The sequence below is a fragment of the Conger conger genome, chromosome 3 (genome assembly GCF_963514075.1).
Source record: "Conger conger chromosome 3, fConCon1.1, whole genome shotgun sequence".
Classification (NCBI taxonomy): domain Eukaryota; kingdom Metazoa; phylum Chordata; class Actinopteri; order Anguilliformes; family Congridae; genus Conger; species Conger conger.
The window spans coordinates 19,785,274-19,813,245 of record NC_083762.1 but is presented as its reverse complement, the minus strand read 5'-3'; the positions used below and the strand labels follow the sequence as shown (position 1 = coordinate 19,813,245).

At 40.7% G+C, this 27,972-nt stretch overlaps 2 protein-coding genes across 8 annotated transcripts; one reads left to right on the top strand and one right to left on the bottom strand.

Moving 5' to 3' along the window:
* Positions 1–456: 456 nt before the first annotated feature.
* senp3b (SUMO specific peptidase 3b) lies at positions 457–12,713 on the bottom strand. 7 transcript variants are annotated; one of them, XR_009708287.1, is made up of 12 exons: positions 12,423–12,713; positions 8,175–8,850; positions 7,688–7,852; positions 7,309–7,420; positions 6,086–6,227; positions 5,075–5,122; positions 4,116–4,193; positions 3,083–3,220; positions 2,486–2,569; positions 2,200–2,250; positions 1,489–1,882; positions 457–1,108 (listed from the first exon to the last, which is right to left on the bottom strand). XR_009708287.1 is itself a non-coding variant. In XM_061234979.1 (11 exons), the coding sequence occupies exons 1-11, from the start codon at positions 12,453–12,455 to the stop codon at positions 1,772–1,774; spliced, it is 1,638 nt and encodes a 545-aa protein (XP_061090963.1). In that variant the 5' UTR covers positions 12,456–12,713; the 3' UTR covers positions 457–1,771. The 7 variants fall into 7 exon arrangements, 6 of the variants coding, with proteins under 6 accessions (XP_061090963.1, XP_061090967.1, XP_061090966.1 ...); XM_061234979.1 differs by having other exon boundaries at positions 457–1,882; XM_061234983.1 differs by lacking the exon at positions 12,423–12,713 and adding an exon at positions 10,393–10,530 and having other exon boundaries at positions 457–1,882.
* Positions 12,602–27,972, top strand: tnk1 (tyrosine kinase, non-receptor, 1). Its single transcript, XM_061234978.1, has 14 exons — positions 12,602–12,980; positions 15,467–15,651; positions 16,403–16,467; positions 17,075–17,236; positions 18,812–18,955; positions 19,668–19,945; positions 20,185–20,311; positions 20,628–20,774; positions 21,674–21,768; positions 23,170–23,391; positions 24,223–24,290; positions 24,501–24,949; positions 25,136–25,231; positions 25,590–27,972. Exons 2-14 carry the CDS (start codon positions 15,489–15,491, stop codon positions 25,749–25,751), a joined length of 2,178 nt encoding a protein of 725 aa, XP_061090962.1. The 5' UTR covers positions 12,602–12,980; positions 15,467–15,488; the 3' UTR covers positions 25,752–27,972.

Genomic DNA, 27,972 nt, shown 5'->3' with positions numbered 1-27,972 from the left:
ACAAGTAATTTCCCAGCAAAGCAGTTAAGAAATAGTAATATGTTGTTCCTGTTCATTTCCTATAACTAGGCTATGTATTAATGTAGTGTCGAAATCCAGCAATTTACCCACTATTTATAGCAACTTAATTGAACAATTTATCTTTCAGGCTTTTGTCCCCATTAGTTCCAATAAGCAAGCTATACAGTAACTAGTATACTGTTTCAACACAAATGTGACTAGCTAGGTATGCTTGTACCAGTAATCAGATTGCATGACTATATTCCATCACAGGCGGACTTACTGGCTCGAAAATGTCGTTGGAAATGTCCTGCTATAATAACAGAGCAATCTGTCCTTATAAAAAAAAACATAGGTTTAGAGCTTAAACCAATGCCATGTAACCATCTTCCCATGCTCTCAAATAATCCTTGCACAGCTGCATTCTCTCAATTAACAAAATAAGGCCTTTAATATGTACTAAAAAAAGTAGCTAAGAACATTATTTGTCTTGATGAGTACACTGGCTTTAAACATATTTATGTGGGTCAAGTGGACTGCAAATACCCTATTTTACAATGAATGATTTCAATGCACCAGGTGAGAGAAGTTTTTGTTTTCATTATTTTCTTGTCCCAACCTTTAGTTTATTTTAGTAATTGACATCACAATGCAATTTTTTATATATAAAACAGCTGACTTTGTTCCATTAAGTGAGAGATACTCAAACACCACACTGGCAATAAGTACAGTAGTATTGCTGTGGCTCATTCCAATTGCTTATCTGCCACATCCTTCCTCTTTGTTACTTGCATGACCTGTAAATCGATCATGGTCTGCCATCTTTAAGGAAATTCCAATCCTTTATATGTTCCTTCAAGGAGCTAGAGGCCAGAAGCTAAGAGGCCCCCAAGATTTCTTGAGCAGGAAAACACAAATGCATCCTTTGTGAAATGATGTGGAACCACCTCTCCCCATCTGCCACCCATCTGCCACGTCTGTAACTGACGTTGCTTCAAACTGACATATGAAGGAGCAAGGACATTCCATTTAGCCAATTCATGCTCTTGATTCCTCTGTCTTCACCTCCTTTTCTGGCTTCCTTTCCATGGCTCCCTGATGGGTGGAGCTAGGAGCAAGGAAAAGAGGCAAGGAAAGGAAGGAGGAGGTGAAAAACAAGCAACTGAATTGACCCACAGTCTCCATTCCTCCCCTCTAACGAGGGACTGATTTAAACCCGACACACCAAGAGTGTTATCTCTGGCCAATCACTGACATTATTGAACTGTGGACTATCAGGCAGAAGTGAAAATCAGAGGTGCTGACCTTGAGGGCCAAGTTTGAGTATCCCTATAATAAGCTATATCCATCCACCCCCAGCAACATTAATACCTAGAACACAGTAACCATAGTTTAAAAATATATACTATAACTGACACCGTCCATTATTTATTCAAAGAATAACAATTACCATCCCCCTCCTTAACTTTTTCAATAAGCACAGCTTACCAGTTACGGCCATGAAAACAGAATTGGCAATTACTGTCCTAGCATGCCTTCATTTGGCCAGTCAGTACAGAGATCCATAGTCCAAATGTGTATTATGTTATGCTTTCTCCAGCTGGCCTCAGTCAGAATTGGTCCAAAAAAAAAAAAACCCACAAAATAAAAAAGCAGAGCTGGAAGATAAATTACAAGGGGAGAAAAAATGTCCACTGCATGAAGAGTTCTGGATGGTGAAAGAAGAGAAGTGGGTGGCCTCTCTCGCACTACCCCACTAATTTGCCCGATGTCACGGCGACAGCTTGCAGCGACATAGTTCTTTGTACATAAGTCTCCTCAGCTGGGGCATGTCTTGCTGGCCAAAGCTGAATGGCTGCCCCAATGCCAGGCACTTGCAGAACTGGAAAACAGAAGCAGGGAGAGAGGGTATGAAGGGTACAGAAGACCAGCATAAAAGGGAAATGACAAGGTAACATAGCGAGAGTTCCAAGACATAGAGATAAAGAAAGAGGGGGGATAAGTACTTCAGTTTGCTTTTGTGAGACAGGTCAAATGTCAAATATGTCTAAGGGATGGATACCACACTGTGAGATAAGCATAGTCAACTACACTTAATAAACATGTTGGGAAGTTAAGATTTTGAAACAATGTATTCTGGGCTGCACATTGTCAAGAGTAAAGGGAAGGACAGTGATTATACTACAGTATCGGACCCACCTGGAGAACAAAAGCTCCACAGTCACTGTCATTGTTCTGCCTGGCTACATTCTGAAACGAACAAAAAGACAATGTGGTCATGTGACACAACCCGGGCTCAACAAACTTATACACCTGAGGTCAATTCAGAAATAGTTGAGCCATTTTCTCTGTTCACAGCATGCTGTATAAACAAATGCTCAGAACCTTCTTTCAGTCAGATATTCACAATGCACATGCACACAGAAACACTGGCAGTCTATGTTGGTCTAGTGTATAGTGACCACACCACATTTGACATTCTTACCATTTTGAAAAAGCCTTTCCACCCTGTAAGAAAGTCTCGCTGCTCTTTCTTGACAGCCTCAGCCTGGAGGTACTTTGCAATATGCTGAAAAAATACATGGAATTTGGATAACTGTTAAAGGGATAATTGAACCCAAAACAGTATATTTACAATAACTACAGAAATAGCCAGGACAGTAATAAGTTTAATAACCTACTTGGCAGTTTTATGTTGATGATATAGGTGAGAATTACTGTATTTCTTTGTTACTTTGCCAAAGAGAGTATGTTTTTAAAAGATTTTTTATTAAAATGTATGAAATAAAAAGGTAAAAAGAAAAAGAGAAAAATGGGAGAACAATTTTGAATGCAAAAATTATAACTTAAAAGTGATAATATACCTTCCACATTAAGCCCCCGTGGCTCATTACAAAGTCTTTGTCTAGAGTTTATGAGATGCTGGCAAAATGTTTGATGGGAACTAAAAACAACTAGCTAAATTTGGTTAGATTTCATCTACTGCAGATAATTTAATTGAGTGTGGTGATTTGTTTCTTTAATAATATGACAGTAAATGAGACCTATTTAAGCTGAACTTGAAAACCCAAGCACATTTCACCTTGGGGCAGCGACGGTTGAGGGTGCGTTGGGAGTCAAAATATGTAATAGCTCGGTGTGGGATGTCCACGCAAACCAGTGACCAGTGCACTTCTAAATGAATGGGAATCAGCAACAGATCCTTCTGGAAGATGTTGACCTAGAGGAAGAATGTAAAGAAACAATAAACATGTTAATATTAACTTTATTAACAGTAGCCTTAACTGCTACACTTACATCCTGCCTAATATACAGTAAGTACTTGCACCTAGGATCCTGTTCCATGCTTTGACAATTCCGTATTAAAAAAAAAAATCAGTTGTAAAATCCCTTTTAAAAATATAATACAATGAATACAATGATCTGCTATTCCTAAACCTGAAGAGAGTAAGTATTTTAGGTTTGTTTTCTCACAACTTCCCTCTCAAAATCTAAATTTCATACTCAAAAGCAATTGAATTTCCATTATTTATGCTTCTCTACGAGCATTCTGATCTATACTCAATACTTATTGCAATATGACAATATCCGGTTGGCCTTATTTAATTCTACAACACAATGTATTGCTAGATCCTAACAGACTTGGACCAAATTAAGCACATTCAATATTTTAAAATGTTATTCCAGTAGCTTTCCAACAGACTTGAGTTGTGTCATCAGTAATATAAGTATTTTTCTACTAATATCCTTCTCAAAAGTAATTTTTGTAAATTAGGAAGAGCATAGGTCCTAACATTAATCCCTGTGGGACTAACTGTTATTCCAAAACTCAAACTCTCATAGTGTTCAAGCCCATATATCTGAGATATCAGTTCCTGAGATTTCCAGCGTACTGTCCATTGCCAAACTGTTATTTGGCGCAATTATCTAGTGTGGTTATGGTTCTAGTCGCGGCTGTAAGAGCTATTCAATTTTCGAACAACAGAAAAACTGAAAATTGTTTTTATATGACCAACAAAATAAATACAATACACAAATAATAATAAAATAATCATGACTATTTTCATCAATGGTTGAAAGTTAAAAAAACAACAATAAAGATCAATCTTTCTTACGTTTTTTGTCCAACGTTTGACCCCATCGTAACCTTTTGTCCTCAATTTGTCATAAAAGAAGCTATTGAAAAAATGAACCTGAGAGACAAAGGGAAAAAACAAAACTAATTTCTAAGTTGCACATGCACGAAGAGTGATTCTCCCCATAGATAAACCCTATGAACTGTACACTGGCCTGAATAATCAAGCTTAACACAATTGTCATGGTTTATGGGTCAATTTAATCTCCTCCATAGTTTAGCTACGGCAATAATTGGTGTAAAAAAAAAAAAAACACACACACAGGGAAATGTGAATCTCATCCATTAACCAAACAAATAGTTTAAATTATGTGCTGGATCTGTCCTTTTGAATTCCTATGATCAGGTCTGATAGTCTGGATACAGTGCTAATTTAAAAAGATCTAAATCATCATGTTTTTATTTGGGATGCTCAATGTGTGTGTGTTTGTGTCCATCGCTACAAACTCTTCATCCCACCGTCAGCTCACACAAACATTAAGTCGAATAAGGATGCCTTTCATGTGTCACTGCCAATGTTAAAAGTCAGGAAAATAACTAATGAGAGAAGGACAGAATGACTGAACAATGCCCCCTTTGAATTTGTTAATACGATACAACAAAAAGCAAAGTGCTAGATGAAGGTCCTCTCAACAGCCTGAAAAACAATGCACTGAAACACAACATGAGGTTCCCACCATGAAAGTGTATGAGCAGAGTGTCATAACAAAAGTGCAGGACTATGGGAAAACAGGCTGAAGGTCTCTGTCCTCGTCTCACCCTGTGTAACATCCCACCACTACTCACAGTACTCATTCACTCATTCAAACACAGCCACAAACACCAAAACAATGAGGACGTGGAAAGTGTTCACACAGCTTATGGCTGTTAAAGGGAAGGATATTTTGTTTATCTTACGCGTATCATAAGCAAATGTCCAGTGGAAGCCTTTCATCTTACCTTGTCAGGCACAGAGTCCATCACCAGATCCCCATACATATTCATGACCTGACAAAAGCAAGTGCAGCACCAGATTAAACACAGAGAATGCAATAACTTCCTCTCCACACTGCCGGAACAGCAGGGCTCAGCTGTATGAACCTCACTGGGTCTTGCTGAAAAGGCTCCCATGCTATTCATTTGCTGCTATATGTACAACACATTGTTTTGAACATAAAAAGGAAATATTGTCATCAGATACAGTAGGCAACTAATTTTAGTGCTTGTCAGTGCTCATCAATACAGTATTGCACCCATCATTGTGCTGCCTCTGCGCAATTCTGCCACCTTAGTGGAATGCTCACAGAACTGTTTTAAGTTGATATACTACTGTATTTCACTGAAATACCACATACAGTGCTTAGTGTCTTTAGATAGCTCATGCTGTGGGAAATAGTTTGGTGTCATTGGTGGTGTAATACACTGGTTGCTGAATAAAGATCTTGAGAAATAAACCACAGGTAATGCAAGTTATCTGTGAGTTGGCATCCAGCTGTGCAACAAAGGGTAACCAGGTTTGTTAGACATATAGACATAACATCAGCAGGACTATTCTTGTTACTGCTGTCTTGCAAGTCTTTATTTGATGATTTTTTGTTTGTCTGGATATATAGAGGAAACGTGGAATTAACATCTAATTAACCCTGTTCCAGTAGAACCTGGTAAGACTACACACATTTCCTTCACCTCTCAGATACTTCCACTTTTTTGGTGTATTTGGGGGGGGTCCTACAATTGGTGACCTCGACGTGATACGTTTTCATCCATGTCAGACCTGTGTCATCTGTGCGGACTACAATTAAACTTCCAATTTTTTATTCTAATTCTTATTTTTGCACACACTTTATTTAGCCTCCGAGCATCATTTCTTTACCGTGAAATTGCCCATATCCTAAGTTATACATATTATTACTATATAGCAATTATGACTATTCATATGTTGGAATATCTGTGTAAAAGGCAATAATGCACCTGGTCATTGAGCCAGTTCTGTCCATAAAGAGTGCTGAGATCGTCCATTGTGAGGACGTGGCGCTTGTAGTTTACATGGAACCCACGCACCATGGCAGTGCTTGACAACCGCTGAAGGATTGTGTGCTGCACCACTGCCTTCCTGTGGGGCACAAGACACAACACAAAACTGTTTCAACCCAGACAGTATTTTTAAACTACTAGCTGAGACAAATGTAGGGATAAACGGGATTATGTATGGATAAACGAGAAAACATTTAATAACCCTGTTCCAGTAGCGACTACACGTGTTTCCTTCGCCTCTCAGATACTTCGGCTTTTTGGTGTATTTGGGGGGGTTACTACACAGACATACTTAACTTTAGGGTGCACCATTAATGTTTGTCCAATTGGCACAGATAGACAGCAGGTGCTCAACTGAGCTGTGGAGACACTGTTTCCACTTAAGTCACTGCCGTGATGTCGCTGGAGGTCTAAACAACTGACAGGCAGGTCACAAATACCCAACTGCATAACCGATAAAGAGGCAGGGGATACAATGCTGACGATATCTCTTCCTCCCAGGGCTACACACACCCACATGACAAGTCACAGTCTTGGCTTGTTCTGGACTGTAGAGTGCTTCACTTCACTAACTGAGCGCAATAGCCTGACATGCCACCCAGGAGCCAAAGTCAAATGATACCTACAGGGTTACATGTTTTGTATGGCAGTTCAGGTTGTTCAACAAAAGTACTACATCTGAAATAAAGCTTGATATGATTTGTACTCAAAATTGTGACTTATGCATAAAACTAGCAAAGCTGAACATGTGTAGTACAGGAGAAACAGGAACAGAATTGACATCAAAACTAAGTTGGGTACTGTTGCACATTGATCTGTTTCGAAAGTATCAGTAGAGCTTGGAAAAGGACTGGAAAGACTATCAGAGATTAGGGTTGTCAATTGGATCAAACATTTTATTTTAATATTCTTTTTAAAAAACAGCATCATATATTAAAATTTTTATTGTAAAAAGTCAAAATTGTATTAATGCATGAATGATAATGATGAAATAGGCCAACAGGTGGGAGCTTCCTGTCATGCATGTTATCTGGGGAGCAAAAAGAAACAAAAAACAGAGGATAGGACCAGTGTCCTCAATGGTATTTATGGCCATTCAAAAGCATATTAGAATATAAAAAGAACAGCCCTATTAGAAATAGGCCTGGCAAATGTCAGACCTGTGTGGCTGAGAGAAGCTTTCACTGAAGATGTCCTGCAGCTTTTCCACCACCTCATCTACATGGATGGGGATAAGACTGCCATACTGCTGCAAGGACTCGTCCAGTATCCCTGGGAGGACAACACAAAAGGGACATTCATCTGGTCTCCACTTACATACACATAAGCCCAGGGTCATTCAAGATTGAATCATGAACTCATTTTTCTAACTGAAATTGACATTTTTAGCATCCTAAATTTTCAGAAAACACTTGATACAGAACAGAGAGTTGAGCACAGATAACTAATGTAAAATAAACCACATTGTAAAAACTGTGAAAGGGGAGCCAATTCAGTTTTAGATGGCAGTCATATGCATAAGAACAGTATCATCATTACCTTGCACACAGGTCAACTGTTCGTCAGTCAGGGCATTCTGTATGCTCTTGGATATGGAATTGTCCCGTGGGACAGCAAGGCCATCAGCACAGGCTTCTGGGATTGAGTCGTTTCCTCTAATTCCAAGCACTTGACCAATCCGGAAGTCTCCAGGGAAGCCATTAACTCCACAGAAGAAGAGAAGAAGAAGAGGTTCAGCTGTTTTTTAGACCATATGTCAGAATGAGGAAGAAATATGATCTAAGTGACTTTGACTGTGGAATGATTGTTGGTGCCAGACAGGGTGGTTTGAATATCTCAGAGACTGCTGGTCTCCTTGGATGTTCACACACAACAGACTCTAGAATTTGCAGAGAATGATGTGAAAAACTAAAAGCAGTTTACAGTAAAGTACAGTAAATGTTTTACATTTTCAAAAATGCAAGCCAAATTTGCACTTGCATGTGTATGCGGCTCAGTGCACTGGCAGCATTTAACCCAGCCTCACCTGTCTTGACTCCCCTCTGCAGAGCAATGGGCGCTCCTTTCAGAAGTTCTTCTCCTGACCGGGCGCCGCGAAGCTTGCGGTTCTGATGCTGTCGTCGTCCAGACATTCTGTAATGGCGCAACATCCTTGGCAGCCTGTGCACCAAAATTCCCACCCTCTGGGCCCGCTGCCGCCAGGTCTTCCAGTGGCGGGCCAAGTGGCATCGCAGGCTCAGAGTCCGGTCCTTTCGCCAGTGCCTCAGTCTAAAAGGCCTGAGCACACGGAGCGGTGATGCCGCAGAGCTATCAGGCACGTCCCTGGTTTCATGTCCGACCTGTTGCTGCGGCTGCCGCTGCAGTTGCAATGACTGCAGAGCTCCCCACTCCATATCCACTTCTTCTTCCCAGCTGCAACTTTGATAATCTACGTCTGCGTCATCACCACCCTCTTCCTCCTGGTCCATAAATTCTGCTCCCCAACTTCTGGACTGATGGCCTAGTTTGAGGTGCATTGTACTGGGGGCATGGTGAGTTGAAGAGGTGTCTATGAGATGCCTTCCTGCCATGCCCCCTCTTCCACTGCCTTCCTGGTCCCCAGCCAGAGCCTGTTCACTCTGCCAGCGATTCTGTGCCGGGCTGCTGCCACTATCTCTCATGGTCCACGTGCACCCCACTACCTGTGTCAGCCCTCCACCAACCTTGGCAGAGATCAAGTAAATAGAGAAAATGTGAAGGCTAGAAAACTGCCACATGTCTTCAGACAACTAAACACACATACTATATTATTTAATTTTGGTTAACTAGCCCATTAATAAAAAGAAAGTGCCAGAGCTTTATCTCGGGAATAAACCGCTTTATCCAAAACCTTTACAAACAGATTTTATATGATGCAGTTATCCTTTTGTGTATTTTTCCATCAGTAATATGACCATGGACTAAACCTTTTTTATCCCTAGTCTTTAAATTATTGTGGATCTGTTTCACAGACACATATTAATCTTAGTCCTGGACTGAATTGCGTTTTGTACCATTCAAAGTGTAATTTAGTCTAGGACTTGGCTGAATCTGTGTCTGTGAAACTGACCCCATATATCGAAAGTTAATGCACTGCTTCAGTGGATTAGCTTCTTCTTTTGAAATTGATCTTGCACTAGTAGGACAACTTCATGCATGGCATACTAGTTCATTGTAGACCATGCAATAATCAAGTATGTAATTTCCCTATTTAGGGAACAAGACGATTTGATGTAGTTAAATGGATAACCTGCTAGCGGTTGGTAGCTCGCATGATAGTTAACTGGACTGATATAAATGACCACGAAGCGAATTTAGGTTAGAGGCTTCGCGTCTAGGGAGCATCGCTACTGCAGATTAAATTCACTAACGTTGACAATTGAAGCTGGCAAGCTAACCTGAGGTTACCACCTTTCACTCAATTAAAGTGTCATAGGGGAGAATGCTCGTTATGGTCCCGGCTACGTAGCGTAGTACGAATTAAACGCGTGTAGATAACTCTAGCAAAGTCGCTGGTGAAATAGACCAACAATATATTTAACCGACATTCGGTAATGTTTTCTGGACATCCATGGAAATTGTAGCTTTCAGTTAAGATTGTCAGCTGGTTAGCTTGCTACGTTGACGTTCTACAGTACAAGAACGCAAACCAGCCTCGCCTGGGTTAGTAGACACCAAGACTCACGTTACATGAGACTTCATATTTAATGGTATCTATCAACTAGTCTTTTTGTGTTTCTTTTTAATGAATGTTGGTTTTGTAAAATTCACATGGGGGTTGTGCAGTGCAGCTAACTAGTTGCCAAATTGTTGGTTAGCATAACGTTACATTCACGAAATACGGACACCGCTCGGCCTTTGATTCCAGTGACTTATGCGTGTCGCATTCACAAAACCTCGCACTCACCCTTACACTGTAGATTTTAGTCAGTACTGAGGGTTTCCAGCTCAGTTTATTTTCTGACGTTTTTCAAACGATTTACAAACGCAAACCAAAAATAAATCCTACTTCAAATTCTGCCTCATTCAATGGAAACCGGCGCGTCTTTAAAACGAAAGCAACCACCTTCCGCCTCGTCTCGCTGATGATGTCATCACAATACGGACGATTTCGGCGGTTTTCGCAATCGAACGTCTTGATGGTAGACATTATAACTACGGTAGTATGATGTATCTATCATCTTTCTGGCAGAATGGGTTCAGTTCTTCATCATAGTTTTACTCACCAGTGGTCACCACGAAGATCAAATAACAATACAAATGTTCAAAGGCAAGGGTACTACATTTAATTTAAAATTTAGTCCCTGCTGAAAAAAACAGCTGAAGCTAGGTTTTGAATTGGTAGCTAGTTTACCAGTTCAAACCAGTTTCCAGCTTGACATGGTTTCACCAGCTCAAGCTATGTTTTGGTAGCAGCTACCAGTTCAGACAGCAGGTAGATTGGTTGGCCAGCTCATACCAAGCTAGACCAGTTTATAACCAGCTTGGCCAGCTCCATTTTCAAGCTGGTCCAGCTGGCATAGCTGGATTTTACAGCAGAGGTTACACATAAGCCAAAGTCTGAATCTTGCTGCTCCCCATATGTTGAATGATGATATAATCAAAATGAATAATACTGTCTTATCACATATTGTCATAGCACAGTCAGAAAAACAAAAGTTCTGTTCCCTGGTTTTATTTTTCTGGTTTTGGTTTGGTTGTTGGAAAAACAACTTTGGGGTCTCATCATGAATGGAACCCCCTACTATTATTAAAACCAGTCTCCTCATGAACTCACTGTCAGTCATATCAAAACTGGTCAATCAATAAACATATCAGGAATAAAACAGAAAGAATTACAAATAATCCATTAGTAAGTATCATGGCTTGATGGTGGCAACTGTGTAGTCCTGGTACTGAAACATTCAATAATTTGAGGGCCTGCACATAGAAAAGTTTTTTTTTAAGATCTGGACCCGATATGTCAGACATATAGAGAATAGTTCAGAAATGTATTGGAGTACAGAGCCAAAAGAACAGAAATTGTACCACTGTCCAAATACTTATGGACTGCACTGCACATACACTCAGTGACCACTTTATTACATAGACATGTACACCAGCTTGTCAATGCAAATATTTAATCAGCCAATCATGTGGCAGCAACTAAATGCATAAAATCATGCAGACATGGCCAAGAGGTTCTGTTGTTTTTCAGACCAAATGTCAGAATTGGGGACGAAATGTGATCTAAGTCACATTGACAGAGGAATGATTGTTGGTGCCAGACAAGATGGTTTGAGTATCTCAGACCAAAGTGTATAAAAATGCGCTTTAATAACAGTTGGAAATCTGCACTTTAACCATATGTGAAATGTTTGATTACAAAACTAAAATTGTGTAATACAAAGTCAAATCAAGAAAAAAAAAAAAGGCTCAAAATATCCCACCTCAAAAACTTACAGAAAAGACAGAGAGTACAATCAAAAGACATCAATGCAGTGGCATAAACAGTCCCATCAGTCACTACAAATTAAGTTCTGTAGTCACCAGGAAAGTCTATTGCAGGGGTGTGAAAAGGCTTGGTGTGAGTGCAGGTTTTTGTTATAGCCCCAACACTCGATTCTACTTATCGAAGTCCAGGATTTCTGGGTTAGTTAATCTGTTGATTCATGTGTCATAGTGCTGGGCTAAAGCAAAAGCTTGCACCCACACCGGCCCTTTTCGGATAAGATTTGACACCCCTGGTCTGTTTTATAAAACAATTATTTTGTTTATCCTGCTGTATTGTTATCACATTATTCTTGTTTTAATGCAAAATCTGCCTTCTATTCAGGAAAATGCTGTTATCTTGCAGTGGCCCAGCATTGTGTAACCCAGGAAGGAGGATCAGCCTCTGACAGACTCTGTACCAGGAAGTATTCAGTACAGAGAGAGATTGTTCACATTCATGAGTTTCCTTGTACTGTATACAGAGATAATCTAGTTAGACAGGTTAAACAAGGCAATAGAGGTATAGAGCATATAGAACTTTGTTTTTAACAAACTTAACTGTTGGCCATTACATCAATCAAAGATAAATACATATAGATGTAACATATATAAACTCATATACTCTCAGACTCATGATTCGTACACTCCTGCAAAACACCCACAAATACCATGTTCCTCTCACATACAAATAATTGTAATAATTGTAATAATAATACAAATAATAATATATTGCATAAAACTGTTACAAAAATATTTAAAGCATATCCTGTATAACTTGAATTACCTTCTGCCTATGTCTTCGTAAATGCATTCCCATATTCAGAAGAGAAAAAAAATGTAGCAGGCTATTTTCTTTATTTCAGTGTAATATATTTTATGACAAGGACTAGTTCCTATTCCTTCATTCTGTGAGAAACTGAAGTCAACACATGTAGGCCTACACACCTTAACGTGCTGATAAGAGTTCAGGTGGAAGCATAGCGAGGCGGGGGAGGAGGGAGGAGGTTGAGAGGGTAGTAGGCTACAACAAAAGTTTGGAATTTGGTTTCATGGAGATTTCTTTTGAAAAGCGAAACACAGAAGACGAATGAATCATCAGAATTAGAAGCTAAAACTCCACCAATGCCATGATCCTGAAAATAAATGCAAGTTAAATGAAGGCGGGAGTCCGAATGGAAGCATGTCCGGGAAGGCAAGCCGTAAGGCGGTATAAATGAACTTTATGTTTTTATTGTTTACGTAAAATACATTATTCGATCGTTTGATTTTGGAGAAAGACGTGTCGAGAGAAGAGAAGAGAAACCACTGGGAACCGAGCTGTCGTTTGTTTTGTCAAGTATTGGTAAGTTGGCCACGTCCCAGCAGAAAAGTATCGACACAAGAGAAAGAAGTTAGCAACCGTAGTTAGATAGGTTTGCCAGATTTAGTAATTGATTTTAATGTCAAATTTTATTTCAAAGCGAACCGCCCTAAACATTCGATAATATTTGCTTCTGTTTCCAAGGAATATGTGTAAGACTACAGGATTATTTTTTAGTTTTAGCCTCTGCTTATTCACTCATTGAAACACTAATCGCCGTTGGGGGAAATGTAGGCATTTCAACTGAATTGAGATGGGTACATTGTCTCTCTCTCGCAGGTAAAATTTATTTTAGTATTTTTTTTTAAATGAGTACCCAAATAGAATAGGATTGTACTTTAATGGTGCAAAAATGTACCTCCACTGCACCTTTATTTCTGAGACTGTACTCACATTTTCGCACATTAAAAACTTTACTGGTGAGTCATTTTGGATATAGTTCTTGAAATGAGAAATATTCCAGCAGTCAGCTAATTTGGTATTACAGTTGACCCCCCTCAAGTATTCACAGAAATACATGTTTCATTCATCCTAGTAGTAGTACATCCTAGTAGTAGTACTCACCCCACCATTGATACCCATGAACACTGTATTAATGTATATACACTGCATAATAGTTAATTGCCTTACCTTTTTCGTATGAAGTGATTCTTCTGAATTCAGCACTTCCCAGAGGGTGTATTTGACAATCATTATCATTTAGTTCTGTAAACCTATATGCTATGGACATCACACACTATTCTTAATATTTGCTTTTATTATGTACAGTCAGTGAGCATAATATTAGGTATTTATTAGACTTTATATGTCTGATGCTGCTGTAGCCTATCCACTTAGAGGTTTGATGGGTTGTGTGTTCATTGATAATCTTCTGCATACCACTCTTGTAATGCAGGATATTTGTGTTACCGTCACCTGTCTGTAAGCTTCGACCAGTCTGGCCCTTCTCCTATGACCTTTCTCATTAAAAACACATAAAGAGACCATACTGTAACATCAGTGCAGAATTATGAGCACATTTGCTCTAATATTTATTCAAATGTATTTGTATTTTAATTAGAGTACATTATTGTGGGTGATTATGTAAAGAGAAGTGTGCTCAGTAAGCAAAGCACAGCAATATCAGTTGACATTGCTATGGGAATGGATTGAAGTACGCTCTGCTCATTGAATGGGTGTGGGTTTGGGTGTAGTCTTTGTCTATATGTTTCATAACCTTTCCTGCCTAGACAAGTCCAAATGTCTCCGTTATTTGTGTGCGACAGCTAGAAGGTAGTATTTGGCCTTGTCTCACAGTAATTATGAAAAAAACAAGTGTTATGTGGGAACATAAATGTGTTTGTGTGACTAGCTGACTGAGGAATGTAGAAGCCCTTCCTCTCACTTCCTGCTGATGATGCAGTGAATGCTGATGTTATCACTGACATAGTCTTGCACAGATAAATGTGAATATCACAAATACCATTAATTCTGTGCCATTTACCTAACCAGCAACTCTTCAGTTTGACTGCAGGAAGTCAGGATCATTTACTTATTTTTGCTTCCAAGTGATGTAGTTAATCAAAATAACGAAATATTGTAGTTGTTGTTATTGTAGTTATTCTATGGTATTTCACTTTGCATAATTATCTATGGATAGAGCTAGTGCTGAATAATAAATGTGATGGTTGTGCAATTTAATGTTGCTCATTGCTTTTAGATCGTTCCCCCATTATCACCTTTCAGTATGCCTCAATTTCATTTGGAAACTGTACTGTATTTAGCTCCAAAATGCCCCTGTTCTATCTGTTTCTCTCCCCATTCCTCCTCTTTTTCTGTTTTGGGTGCATGTTAAGTATGGTCTGCTTAATTACCTTTTGATTTCCTATTTTACTGTGGGAATAAAGTTTCAGATTTGCCTTTTTGAATGAAATTTGTATATATAAACTCAGTGTTCAGGGTTAGCTTAGTTGGCAGATAATTCCGTAGTACATTAACAATTTGGTTCCTAGCTCATGTGAGTCTGGTGTAAGTAGATTTAATTATGTAAGTAAATTAAATTTTAACAAATGTGTAACTCTGCTCACTCATAAGATGGTAGTGTAGTATGTCCACAGATCATTCACATTTGGCAAGTAACAAGCAGTTACGGGTTGCAGCGTTGCAGCTAAAATGCTTTCTCCAAAACAGGAGGAAAATAAACACACAAGCATCGGAATAAATTCCTCCTTCAGATACTTGCAACCAAGCATACAAGTTTTCTGAACAATCTTACTTATTCATGTACAAATCCAGTGTTGAGAAGGGTTGTAAAGTACTGGAAAAGTTCAACTTTAAAGATGTTCTGAGATCTTCAGTGCTTCAGCAGTGGTTGGGATTTGATAATTAATTTGAAATGCACACTACAGGAACAGTGTAAACATACTTCTTCAGCTTTTAATGGCTGGTGGACGACCCCTTACCCTCATTCTCCTATCCTCTGTTTTCAGTCATGTGGTGCCTGGCTGTGTAATGCTGATGGACCAGGACACACAGTGGCTGTACCAACTCCTGGCAGAGGTCCAGTTAGAGCGGTTCTACCACCGTGTGAGGGACAATCTGAATGTGACACGTATAGAACACTTTGCCTATGTGAAGGATGCTGACCTGGAACAGATCGGCATTGGGAAACCTGGTAAGTGCCTTTTCTCTGTAATGTGGGGAGACAAACAGTGCATTTCCCTGCCTGTCCACGGTAGCTGCTAGACTATTTGGTGTCAGCTAGCATCTGGATATATCAACCCCAGACTTTGTATAATTGCCTTGGTTCACCAGGTCCATAACTGATGGTACAATGCAGTTTGGTCCTAAATGTTCACAAACTGTTTCAGATTTAGCAATATATCCAGCATTAACATGAGCCATTAATTTAGAATATGAGAGGCAATGAGAAGTGAGGTATTGCTGTCACTGTGCTGGGGTTATTTGCTGAGCTGTATAACAGTGAGAATTAATATTAATTATAAAATGCTTTATATTGTACCTAACAACAGCCCTGGGGTGTCTTGGTTACAATCTTTAAGAAATGTAGATGATGGGGTGTCTTGGTTACAATCTTTAAGAAATGTAGATGACGTATGAGAAAATATATGAACCGTATTGGATTTTTGGAAAAATAAATACAAAGGAGCTGAGATGATTGTTGGTGTAATGGGTGGATGTGTGTGCATAAATGTATAGAAGGAAGCCCACACACTGATATGCTACACACCTTTATTATGGACAAAGTTTCCATCCCAGTGGATCTTCGGTTTAGTCCTGATAATAAAGATGTGTAAGGAGCATATCGGTGTGTGGGCTTCCTTCTTTTCATTTCCGGGCTTTTCAGTCCAGCACCTCACTAATCTGGATGTGCGTATGCTGCCGATCTTTGGATGTGTGTGCAGGTCAGAGAAGACTATGGGATGCAGTCAAACGGTATAAGATTCGACCAAGATCATGGATGCCGAAGGTATACGATTTACCATTGCTCAATATTTTACGCTATAAAAAAAAACTGTTTCTGTTATGTTTCTTATTTCTCTGTTTGGGATTTTTAAAAACATTTCTGTGCATTGAAAAATTACTTGTGACAATGACCACTTTAAAGGCATACCATTTCAGATATTGGCATTGTCACTCTTTAATGATTATGTTTCTCTTTACCTAGACAGCACACTTGTCTCATGGGCCCCTAGCTAAAATTTACACTGTTTGTCACACATCTATTGTGGACTGTGGGAAGGCTGCATTATTTTTAAATAAGGAAAATGCAATCTGTTCCTTATACTACATTAATAGCATCTTTCTTGGGAACACGACTACTGCATGACTCTTTTTCAAGGAAACGTCTTCATATTTTTGTCATCATCATCATCATCATCAGCATCACTGCCCTGGTGGGAATCTTGCCGTCTGGTCTCTGACAAGCCTCAAGAGTGCCAATTGTAAATGCTAACTATAGGTACTATTTACACAGATTAGCCCTAGAGTCCTAGTAAAAGAGGGGCTTGGTCTGTGGGGAATCATGAACTGGGTATTATCAAGCAATAGTCACTGTTTGCATGTTGCTTCTGTAGAGTGGAGGTGACCAATGGAGTGGGACAGGGCAGGGACAAGAGACCGGGCGGTCCCTCACCTGTCTTATCCAGGACACAGAGCTACTCCTGGGGGAAAAACTTGGCTCCGGGTCTTTTGGAGTGGTATGGAAAGGGGAGTGGCAGACCCCAACTGGACGTGTGGTGAGTGCAGGACATCTACAGGGGTGTAACAATTACTGAAAGATAAGGGTGTAGCAGTCCATGAAAATAGCATTCATATACAGTGCCCTCCATAATGTTTGGGACACAGACCCATCCTTTATTTTTTTTTCTCTGTTCTCCACAATTTCAGATTTGTAATAAAAAAACTTATATGTGGTTAAAGATTTTAATAAAGGCCATTTTTATACATTTTAGTTTCACCATGTAGAAATTACAGCAGTGTTTGCACACAGTCCCCCCATTTCAGGGCACCATAATGATTGGGACACACCCATGTTATGTAAACGAGTCATGTTTAATATTTTGTTGCATATACTTTGCATGCAATGACTGGTTGAAGTCTGCGATTCATGGACATCACCAGTTGCTGGGTGTCTTCTCTGGTGATGCTATGCCAGACCTGTATTGCAGCTATCTTTAGTTCATGCTTGTCTCGGGGGCTAGTCCCCTTAAGTTTTCTCTTCAGCATATGAAAGGCATGCTCAATTGGGTTCAAATCAGGCGATTAACTTGGCCACTGAAGAATTGACCAGTTTTAGCCATTAAAACTCCTTTGTTGCTTTAGCAGTATGATTGGGATCATTGTCTTGCTGTAGAATGAACCGCCGGCCAATTAGTTTTGAGGCAATTACTTGAACCTGAGCAGATGTGTCTATACACAATTCATTTTTCTACTACCATCAGCAGTTATATCATCAATGATAAACCAGTACTTTCAGCAGCCATACATGCCCAGGCCATAACACCTCCACCACCATGTTTCATTGATGAGGTGGGATGCATTAGATCTAGGGCAGTTCCTTCTCTCCTCCATACTTTGCTCTTGTCATCACTCTAATATAAGTTCATCTTCATCTGTCCTCAAGACCCTCCAGAACCGTGGTTACTCTTAAGAACTTATTGGCTAACCAGTGGTTTGCATCTTGCAGTGTCGCCTCTGTATTTCTGTTCCTTTAGTCTTCTGCTATACAATGTTTTGGTACAGTGTGTTAGTCCGTCAACTGTATATTTTGAAACCCGAATTTAAGGACTATAAACACAGGCAGAAGGTGAGTCAGTGAGCCCTTTTCAATGATAGGAAGGGGTTTACAATGGTCTTGTAACAATGTTATAATGCAAAAATCTTACCGATTGGCACTTATCATTGGCACAACTTCATCGATCATTGGTCCTCATGTTGATAAACCACAAAAAATAGTTTCCAAAGGTAGACTAGGTGCTGAGAGCTCTTATACTTTCATTAAGGAAGCAATTAAACCTGATTAATTACAAACACCAGTGTCCAAAACATTATGGTGCCCTGAATTGGGGGGGACTATGTATAATCACTGCTGTAATTTCTACATGGTGAAACCTTTCATGTTTCTGGTTATACAGTGTGTGGGAGCATTATACTGTATTTTAGCTCAGCTATAAGCTAATCTTAACTCTTCCCTATCCCAGTTTATTCCAATGGCCTCTTCCTCCCTCATTTTGTTAAACTACCTTTTCCTTTTCATTCCCTCCCTCCCTATCCTCTTCTGTGTTTGCCACTTCCCACCATGCGTCGGCCAGCTGCCTGTGGCTGTGAAGTCACTGAGAAGCAGACAGATGGACACGCTTACAGATTTTCTCCAGGAGGCAACCACTATGCAGTCACTGGACCACCCCAACATTATCCGTCTTTATGGAGTGGTGCTCACACAGCCCCTCAAGATGGTAACACTGCTTTAAAAAAATTATTGTTGAAAATAAACCAATGATTTCCAACTGTTTGTATTCCATCCTGTTTTGTACATTTTTGTATCCTTTTTGCAACAAAGACTTTCCACCATTGGCCAACCGATTCCATTCATTGATAGGTCAGACTGTCAAATTATGAGCAGGTCTGCTTTCATATGGAAACACTTAGCGTAATCTTCAGCTTTAAATCCAACACCATTTCATGGATCTATGTTGGAGTATGAAATAATATATAAACTGTACTAATTTACTGACCTGGACTGAGCATCTTTTGATCATAATTTGGGTTTTTTTCCTCATCGATCAGTCCTTATTCTTCCTATAGCTGCAATGTTTTATTTAGACAATAGCCATCTCTATCTCTGACAATGTTCTGTGTAGCACCCAGCCCTGACTGGGTACAGTGGGTTTTACATTGCATTACAGTTATTTAGCTGATGCTTTTATCCAAAGCAACTTGCAGTTCATTATACTAAGCAGGGGACAATCGTCCCTGGAGCAATGTGGGAGTAAGGACCTTCCTCAAGGGCCCAACAGCTGGGCAGATCTCATGACTACACCAGGGCTTGAACCTTCCGGGTCATGTACCTTAGCCACTAGGCTACAGGCTATGTTTTATTACAATCCTCCCCTCCCCTCAGCTCTGTGGCCTCTCACCTGCCTCACTTCTCTCACCTCTCCTGCCCAGGTAACAGAGCTGGCACCGCTGGGCTCCCTTTACGACACCTTGCGCTCTCGCCAGAATGAGTACCCGCTCTCCCGCCTATGGCTCTTCAGCACGCAGATTGTGGCAGGAATGGAGTACCTGGAGGGCCGGCGCTTCATCCACCGGGACCTGGCAGCGCGGAACGTGCTGCTGGCCTCCCGGGAGCTGGTGAAGATCGGGGACTTTGGCCTGATGAGGGGCTTGACCCAGGACACGGACCACTACGTCATGAACGCACACCGACGCATCCCTTTTGCTTGGTGAGCAGGAGACCGGGATCGGGGCTGTCACTTATCACGGTCCTCAACTGCCGAGAACGACAGTCTGGCCAATCAGCGGCACTACTTGTTCAGTTAATTACCTGGAATTAAGGAATTAGGTTTGAGGAATTGGATTTGAGGGTCACATATGAGGATCCTTGCCATATGCTGTTTGCTTTTTGTTAATATTGTCAGCTTGTTGAGAATGCTTGTCTTGCTCTTTCTGTACTTCCCTCCAGGTGTGCCCCTGAAAGTCTGCGTGTAGGCTCCTTCTCCCACGCTTCTGATGTATGGATGTTTGGGGTCACTTTGTGGGAGATGTTCACTTACTGTATGGAGCCATGGCTTGGGATGTCTGGTCGACAGGTGAACCCCCGTCCATGTCTGACAATATGTCTGTCTAACATTGTTCGACCTCTGTGCTTGTTTTGTGTGTGCATGCATGTATGCATGTGTGCATGCATGTGTGTTTGTATGCATGCGTGTGTTTCTTTGTGTGTGTGTATCTGTGCATGCACCTGCATGTGCTTGTGTGCTTGCAAATTATTGTGTGTATTTGTTTGTTTGTGTACACATGCATCTCCATCCCTGTGTCTGTAGTCAAAAGACTGTTTTCCTTTATACTTATTCTCTGCTTAGTCTATGTAATCTGTTGATTAATCATGGCACCCCCTCCTCTCAGATCCTGTTTCGTGTGGAACGAGAAGGGGAGCGTTTGGAGAGGCCGCTGGACTGTCCCCAGGAGCTGTACACTGTGATGCGCCGGTGCTGGGCCTCCATCGCTTCTGACCGGCCCTCCTTCTCCCAGCTTACCACCATGGTGGCAGAGGTACAGAGCATGAAACAGCATGCCAGCCTCAATCCTGCTCCTTGATAAATCTCTCGTTCTCTCAGTCACTGCATTTATGGCCTCTGAGCAGAGGTGGAAGGTGCAGGGGTTAAGTCCTTCCTTCCACCTTTCTTCCACCCATGAACTCAGCCAGCTGATTTCACTAATTAGTTCTACCTCCTGGCTGAAGAATTGGGCTAATCCAGGTAATCAGAATAATGCAATGATTTTTACTTTCTAGACCTGGATTTTTCACCTCTGAGTCCGCTTTCCGAACCTTTATAGAAATAAGACTTTATTAATTTATGGAAGCTACAATGACCAGCACATTCATTAGCTTGTTGTTGTTCTTATTGTAAATTATGTTATTCTGACCCCCTTCTTGAGAATGATGCATGAGTGGGTAATAATTAACAAAGGCAATGACGATCATAAACATTGGCTTAATGGTAGTCATCTTGTTAATTATTGTCATGCAGCAGACCCACTTATCCAGGATCAATTATAATGTATGATATTATTTAGTATGATATTAAATAGTTACATCATGAGCCAAACCACACCACTTTTTAATTAATCTGTCAGTACCTACCACAGGGCTACTGCAACCTGACCTGGGGATACTGCAGGTTTTGTCTGCGACCTGACTGAATGATTAATGCCACTGATTGGCCAAATAACTGACTCACCTGGTGCCCCAGATTTAAATCAGTCCTGATTAGAGGGGAACAATAAAAACCAGCAGTACCACTAACCCAAAGGTCCAGATTTGAGTTTCTCTGACCGACAGTATACTCTGTGGCTGTCTATTTTCAGTACTAAAGCAATGGCTTCATCTCTACCCCAAATCTTAATCACATAAATATTATGACATGTTTTCCATTTTTGTCTTTTGATAGGCCCAGCCAATGGAGGTTCGTGTCTTGAGGGACTTTTCTGAACCACGGAAACTGACCTTACAGACCAATGACACTGTGACTGTCATAGATCATGGGTGAGAAAGAGGGATAAGGCAATAGGAGGCATAAACGGTCTGTGTCCTCCCACTGACTGCAGTTCCTCATCTGAAGAGCATTATAGAGTTGGTCTACTTCAGGACTGCCAAATCCTGCTCCTGGATACCTGTCATCCTAAAGGTTTTCACTCCAACCCTAAATCTAATCCTTGTATTGTTTCCCCCATTTTTGTAATGCTTGTAAAGCAAGGTGAAAAGGGACCGTGTTGCACCTGAAATTCAGACCAGAATGGTGGTAGGGATCATCTTATCTAGTCCTGAAAGCCAATAGAACTGCACATGCTCTAACCTCCTTAAACCCCTAAGAATATGTGGAGAGAAAACAAATGCTTGAGGTCAAGGGTATGGATGGGTTGTTTCAGCCTTCACGTCTTGATGGTTTTAATAACTGCTACATTCATTATTTAAGGAAGTCAACATGCCTCCAGTTCAAGCACAAGCTCCAGTTGCCGAATTAAAAAATCTGGAAGGATTGCCAATTGTTAAAAAAATCAAAACCATAACACAATCCTATGTTTAAAGTTGTTCATTGACATTGTATGGACGTTCAAAGTTGACAAAACTGAGGGACAGAGAATCATCTTTTACATTTTACTCGCTCTGATATTTGGATGCTTGGTTTCAGACTTCCTTCACATGGCTATTTGTTAACATCTCTTAGTTTACACCTTATTTTTCACCATTGTGGATCATTTATGCCATCTACATTTTTAAGTGAACATAAAGGACAATGATTTCTTCAAAATTGCTTGTCTCTGCCTCCAGTGCCATTCATACAGTACACCACACACTTCTGTGGTGTACATGTTAAATGAATAGATTCACCATGTGCACATGTATTTTATTGCATTACATTCCTAGCATATAACATTCTCATATCTAGAGGGACTGGTGCAAGAAGTGCAGACTCAACTGAAAACTTGTCAACAACCCTAATGAACATTGAAGGCTCGCTCAGTCATTTTGGTTGCTAATAATAGAAAATTATGCCTCGTTGCATACGATACTCATACAGTAGTTTGGTTTATTTGGCAAAACATTAGTCACTATTCATTTCCGATATCTTAATTGATGAGCTAGCAATGGGTTCATTTCTATGGTGATGAGCAGTGCAAAAGCACATAATAATGAAATGCAGAAGACGGTAGATGAACAAGGAAGTAGTCTCCTGAAGTGCTTTCCATGGGGATTTTTATCATTATTTTTATTAGGAGAGTACTTCCATAGTGTAGTATCACCTTTTCATTGTTTTGCTCATTGTAAGCCATTAGCATTTTAGGAATTAGAATAGAATTTTAGGAGTGGGCTATTGAACCAAGTTGGACAGGGCAGCCCACTCTCAGCCATATTTGTAAACTTTTTGTGTTTGGTTCCCTACAGTCTGGAGCTGTCTGAATGGAGAGGCCAGAATCAGAGGACTCTGAGTGTGGGCTTGTTTCCCGCCAGCATAGCTGCACCCTCGCTTCCAGCCCCTGCTCCTGCCACCGCCACCGCCCCTGGCACCATTTTCATCTCAACTCCCTTGAGGAACAGTCTGCAGCACCTCAGTCATGGAGATATCCACCCTGACCGCAGCTGGGGGATGCCTGGCCGTCTGGACAAGTAGGTCACTCTTTCTCATCAGTCGTTATATGACCTGGGCTCTGTATTGTTGTTGTGGTACTTTGGGCCAGATGTACTAAGCATTTCACAACCATTTTCAGGCGCATGTGTGATGCCTTCTGCCCAGGAAACATGAATTTACTAAAGTTCATGCAATTAACAAGGGTCGAATTGTGTATGAAATTTCTCAAGTGAGACAGACACAGGTATAGGTTTCTGAAGATGCACTGAAATAACCTTTGCAACAAAAATTTCCAACTCCCAGAGAATATTTTATTTTAAGTATTCATATAAAATATTCATTAATGATATTAATAATTATATGAATACTATTAATAATTAAAGCAGCCAAGCTATAATTAAGGCTGGGTGTTTGTCCTAGAAAATAATTGTGCTTCTGGGCTGAAATATATATATATTTTGTCCTGTGCTGGATATGCTTTTACTTGGCATCAGATACATGGATATCGCTACATGCAGTGAACATATTCAGTGCATCAAACAGGTGTTTTATCTGCGCCGTTTAAGATCTGCCTCATTCACAAAATGCAGTCCCATTCATTGATTGCGTAATGAGCTATAGCCTTCTTGAATAAGATGTTAATGTCAGGCAGAATGCGACCGCACCAGTATACCCTTGTCAGACCGCATTTTGTCCTGCGAGTTTCATGTATGTAAATCTGGCCCTTCGTACTCTGTTTTTTGGAGGCAGCCTCATGGTAAATGTGACTTAATTTCACAATAATCTCTAAATAAATTTTACATAAAAAAACTGTGTAACCTCACTATGCTGAATGAATGGGGGTTTGTTTATGTGTGTACACTTTGTAGGACCACAAACTGGAGGACTGCAGGAGCTCCCAGAGAGAAGGAGAGTTCCAACCTACGGAAAATGGCAGGTCAGGAGTAACCAGAACTCGTTCTGATACTGAATACAATGATGAAATCTATTTGAAATCAATGCAAATGGATGTTTTTTTATGCTCTTATTGGTTCATTCTTATTTAAAGAAAAAACATTGCTGCATAATAAGTTGTCAATAAAAAATATGAATATAGGAATATAGGATTACTGATAAGGGCTGTTTTTGAATGTTCTGTTGTCTTCAGGCCTTTCTCGAAGTTTGGAGTCAGTTCTTGGTGGAGCCCAGCCTGAGAATCCAAGTGGATTAGGCAGGACGGATAACCGTAGACCTGGTCCTAGACACCCAGCCCACCAGGACCCAAGGCGGTTTAGCGATGCAAGCTTTGGGCCACCTCCCCGCCCCCCGCCGCCAAATATCAAACGGCCTATACCCCAGGTGCAAATGCGGGAGCGCAAGCCTGCTGTAAACTTTGGCCTCGGCTCGTGGCCTCCACAGCCACAGCAACAGCAGGCTATGTGGGTTAGCAACCTGGCCAAGATGACCCACATAGCCCGATCCACACCCCAGCTGGATGACTCTGGGGAGAAGGGGAAGGACAGGGAGAGGGAGAGAGACCGAGAAAAGGAGAGGGACAGGGAGCGAGAGAGATACCCACCTCAAGTGCAGAATGACAGGACAGCAATGATTGCACAGGTAAATGTATGAAGCATTGTATTGTAACATTCTTTGTGATGTGTGGAATACGGATGCTCTCTGTTTGATGAAGCTTATATAACTGCAAAAGAAGTGCACTGTACTGTACTGTGTGTATGGGTTTACAAGCTGCACTACGTTTGTGATTTTCCTATGGTGCTGAGTTCCAATCGTGTGGTTTTCCAGGTTCAGGAGGCGGTACACGGTGTGACCATTGAGGAAGTTCAGAATGCGCTTCGACGTAATGACTGGAATCCATTCAGGGCTGAGCAGCAGCTAAAGGTATCCACTGTCAGTTACGTCTGTCAGTCATTGGCCTCTGCTCCAACCCCTATAGCCTAGCTGTGTGTTCACTTGATTAAAATGAGTAATAGCGCTACCAGACTGGGCTAACATCATTCCCAGACTAGTGAGTAGATATGTGACCTCAGTAAAGCACTAATGAATATGAACAATGAGCAAGGAAATCTAAAATGCCTGGGCATCCTAAACCCTGTAGCTCTCTCTTATTGAATGATCAAACTGATATCCTCTGTGATTCTCTCTCCTTGCCCATGCCATTTCTTGTCCCCCCTGCCTCTGCCTAATCCCACCCCATGGAAACTCCCTTCCACACGTCCTCCCTGCGTCCCTCTCTCAGACGGAGCAGCTGTATTTCATGAGCATGTGCTCCCGTGAAGAGTGCAGAAGCATCCTCTCCCAGCACCAGTGGGACCTGCAGCAGGCCAGCCGCTACTTGATCAGACTGGCACGGGAGGGAGAAAGGGAGGGAGCGCCTGGCGGTGACAGACACAGAGTTTGACTGAGGCAGCGACGGGAGTGGAAACGTGGAATATTTTAAATGAAGCAAGACGGCCTGCGAAGCACAGTGGAAGGAGCGGTGGACCGGCGACAGAGCTGTGAGTGACAGATGCTCCCTGTCACATGCAAGGAAAGGAAGCCGCACATGACCAGTCTTTTAATTCAGCTTGCATCAAATACCATGATGGACGCCCTCTCAATTTCTCTTTGTGCTCAAAATTGTAGTCCAGTGCCACAGCACTCAGCAACAGTGGCACTGCGATGGAGCAGTGACGGACACAGGAGGATGCTGGAGCTCTCCATGCCACTTTAACCTCTTCCACAGCTCCAGGAAAAGGATATCTATGATTCTGTGCACATGCATCAGTTTCAGTTGCATATACAAAACACAGATACTGGCCTTGCTATTTAAAGTGTGTGCAGAATACAGTATGAAATGGACACAATGCAGTCCTGCCACATTGTACACACAGTCACACTATGAATGGAAATATGACAGAACAAGCATCTAATGGAGATCTGAAATGAAATAATAGTTTGCATTTAATTTGCCATCATCACGGCCATTCACTTTCAGACTATGAAAGACATTACATTTACAGTTGTTTTTAGTATAAAATAAATCTGCTTTTTGTTTTCAATAATGTTCTTGAGTAAATTGTATATAGATGAGGGACATTTGTATTTGGAGAATAACACTAGCATCAAATTAGACTGAATGGATTCGAAGATTTCGAGCTTGATCTTTTTGACTATTTGAAAGTGAGACTGACAAAATAATGGGAATGGATCAGCACACTATGTGTTTTGGAGGCACATCAAGGAATTCCATTGGTGAGTTCATACCCACGTTTGTTGAGGAAGTACAGTGGGCTCCAGAATTATTGGCACCCTTAATAAAAATGGATGAAAAAGGCAGCATATAATAATTATTATAATGTTCTATGTTCAAACGATATACTTTTATTTCAATACTTCACTCTCATGTTTCAATGTTTTTTATTTAGTAATCTCATTTTTTCTGAAAACCACAGGTGCTGAAATTCCTGGCTCCCATAACAATTATTGTAAATAAAATGAAAGTGAAATTGATTATATTAACTCTCAGTTTAAAGGAACTATATTGTGTCATTCCAGCACTTCCTGTTTCACTGGAGTATAAAAATGAGTGTGAAAGATTGCTTTGTCAATCATCAGCATGGGAAAAGCCGAAGAACTGTCAATTCAGAAGACAGATGGTAATTGACCATCACAAGTCTGGTAATGGGAACAAAAAAAAAAGACAGTCGGTTAAACATACCACTTAGCACTGTACGGGCAATAATTAAAAGGCATAAAACATATAGAATGGGGTGCAAATTGACAGGAGAAGTACACAAGTGCACATTATCTCCACGGACAGTAAAGAAGGTGTTGAGGAAGGCCATTAGTAACCCAAGGGTAACAGTTTGAGATTGGTTGCATCTTGGGGTTGCCAAGTCTCAAAAAGAACCATAAAATGGCACCTCCATGCCAACAAACTCTTTGGAATGGTGGCACAAAGACCCCTTACTTCATTTTGACTGGAAGAGAGTGCTATGGTCAGATTAAAACAAAATTGACTTATTTGGTGGCAAAAAAGGAATGCATACAAGGAGAAGTACCCATACCTACTGTCAAATATGAAGGTGGGTAATTTATATTTTGAAGGGTTTTTTTTTTCCAGTGGTCCAAGGGCACTATTTAAGATCAGTGGCAGAACTAATTAAACAAAGTACCAGCCAATCTCGGCAGAAACTCTGCTTGCCTCTCCAAGGAAGCTGAGACATGGTCGTAGATAGATTGTCCAGCATGACAATGACTCCAAACGTACATCTACACATAAATAGTAAGTGAAAACAACATCCATGTTCTGCAATGGCCACCTCAGTCTCCAGACTTAAGTCCCATCAATAACCTGTGGTCTAAACTGAAGAAGGGGGGTCCAACCAAGGAATGGTCAAAAATCCATTAGTTCAATAACCTTATCACAAATTACAAAAAAAGAAGAGTCATGGCTGTTATCTTTGCCAGAGGTATTTGCACAAAGTATTAAACCAGGGGTGCCAATAATTGCGGAAACCAATTTTTTGTGGAAATTCATGTTTTATTTGAAAAATGTAAGACTGATTAATTCCATTGAATCATTAATGAAGCACACTACTGTACGGATGTTGGAAAATAAAACTTATGTTCATAACTTA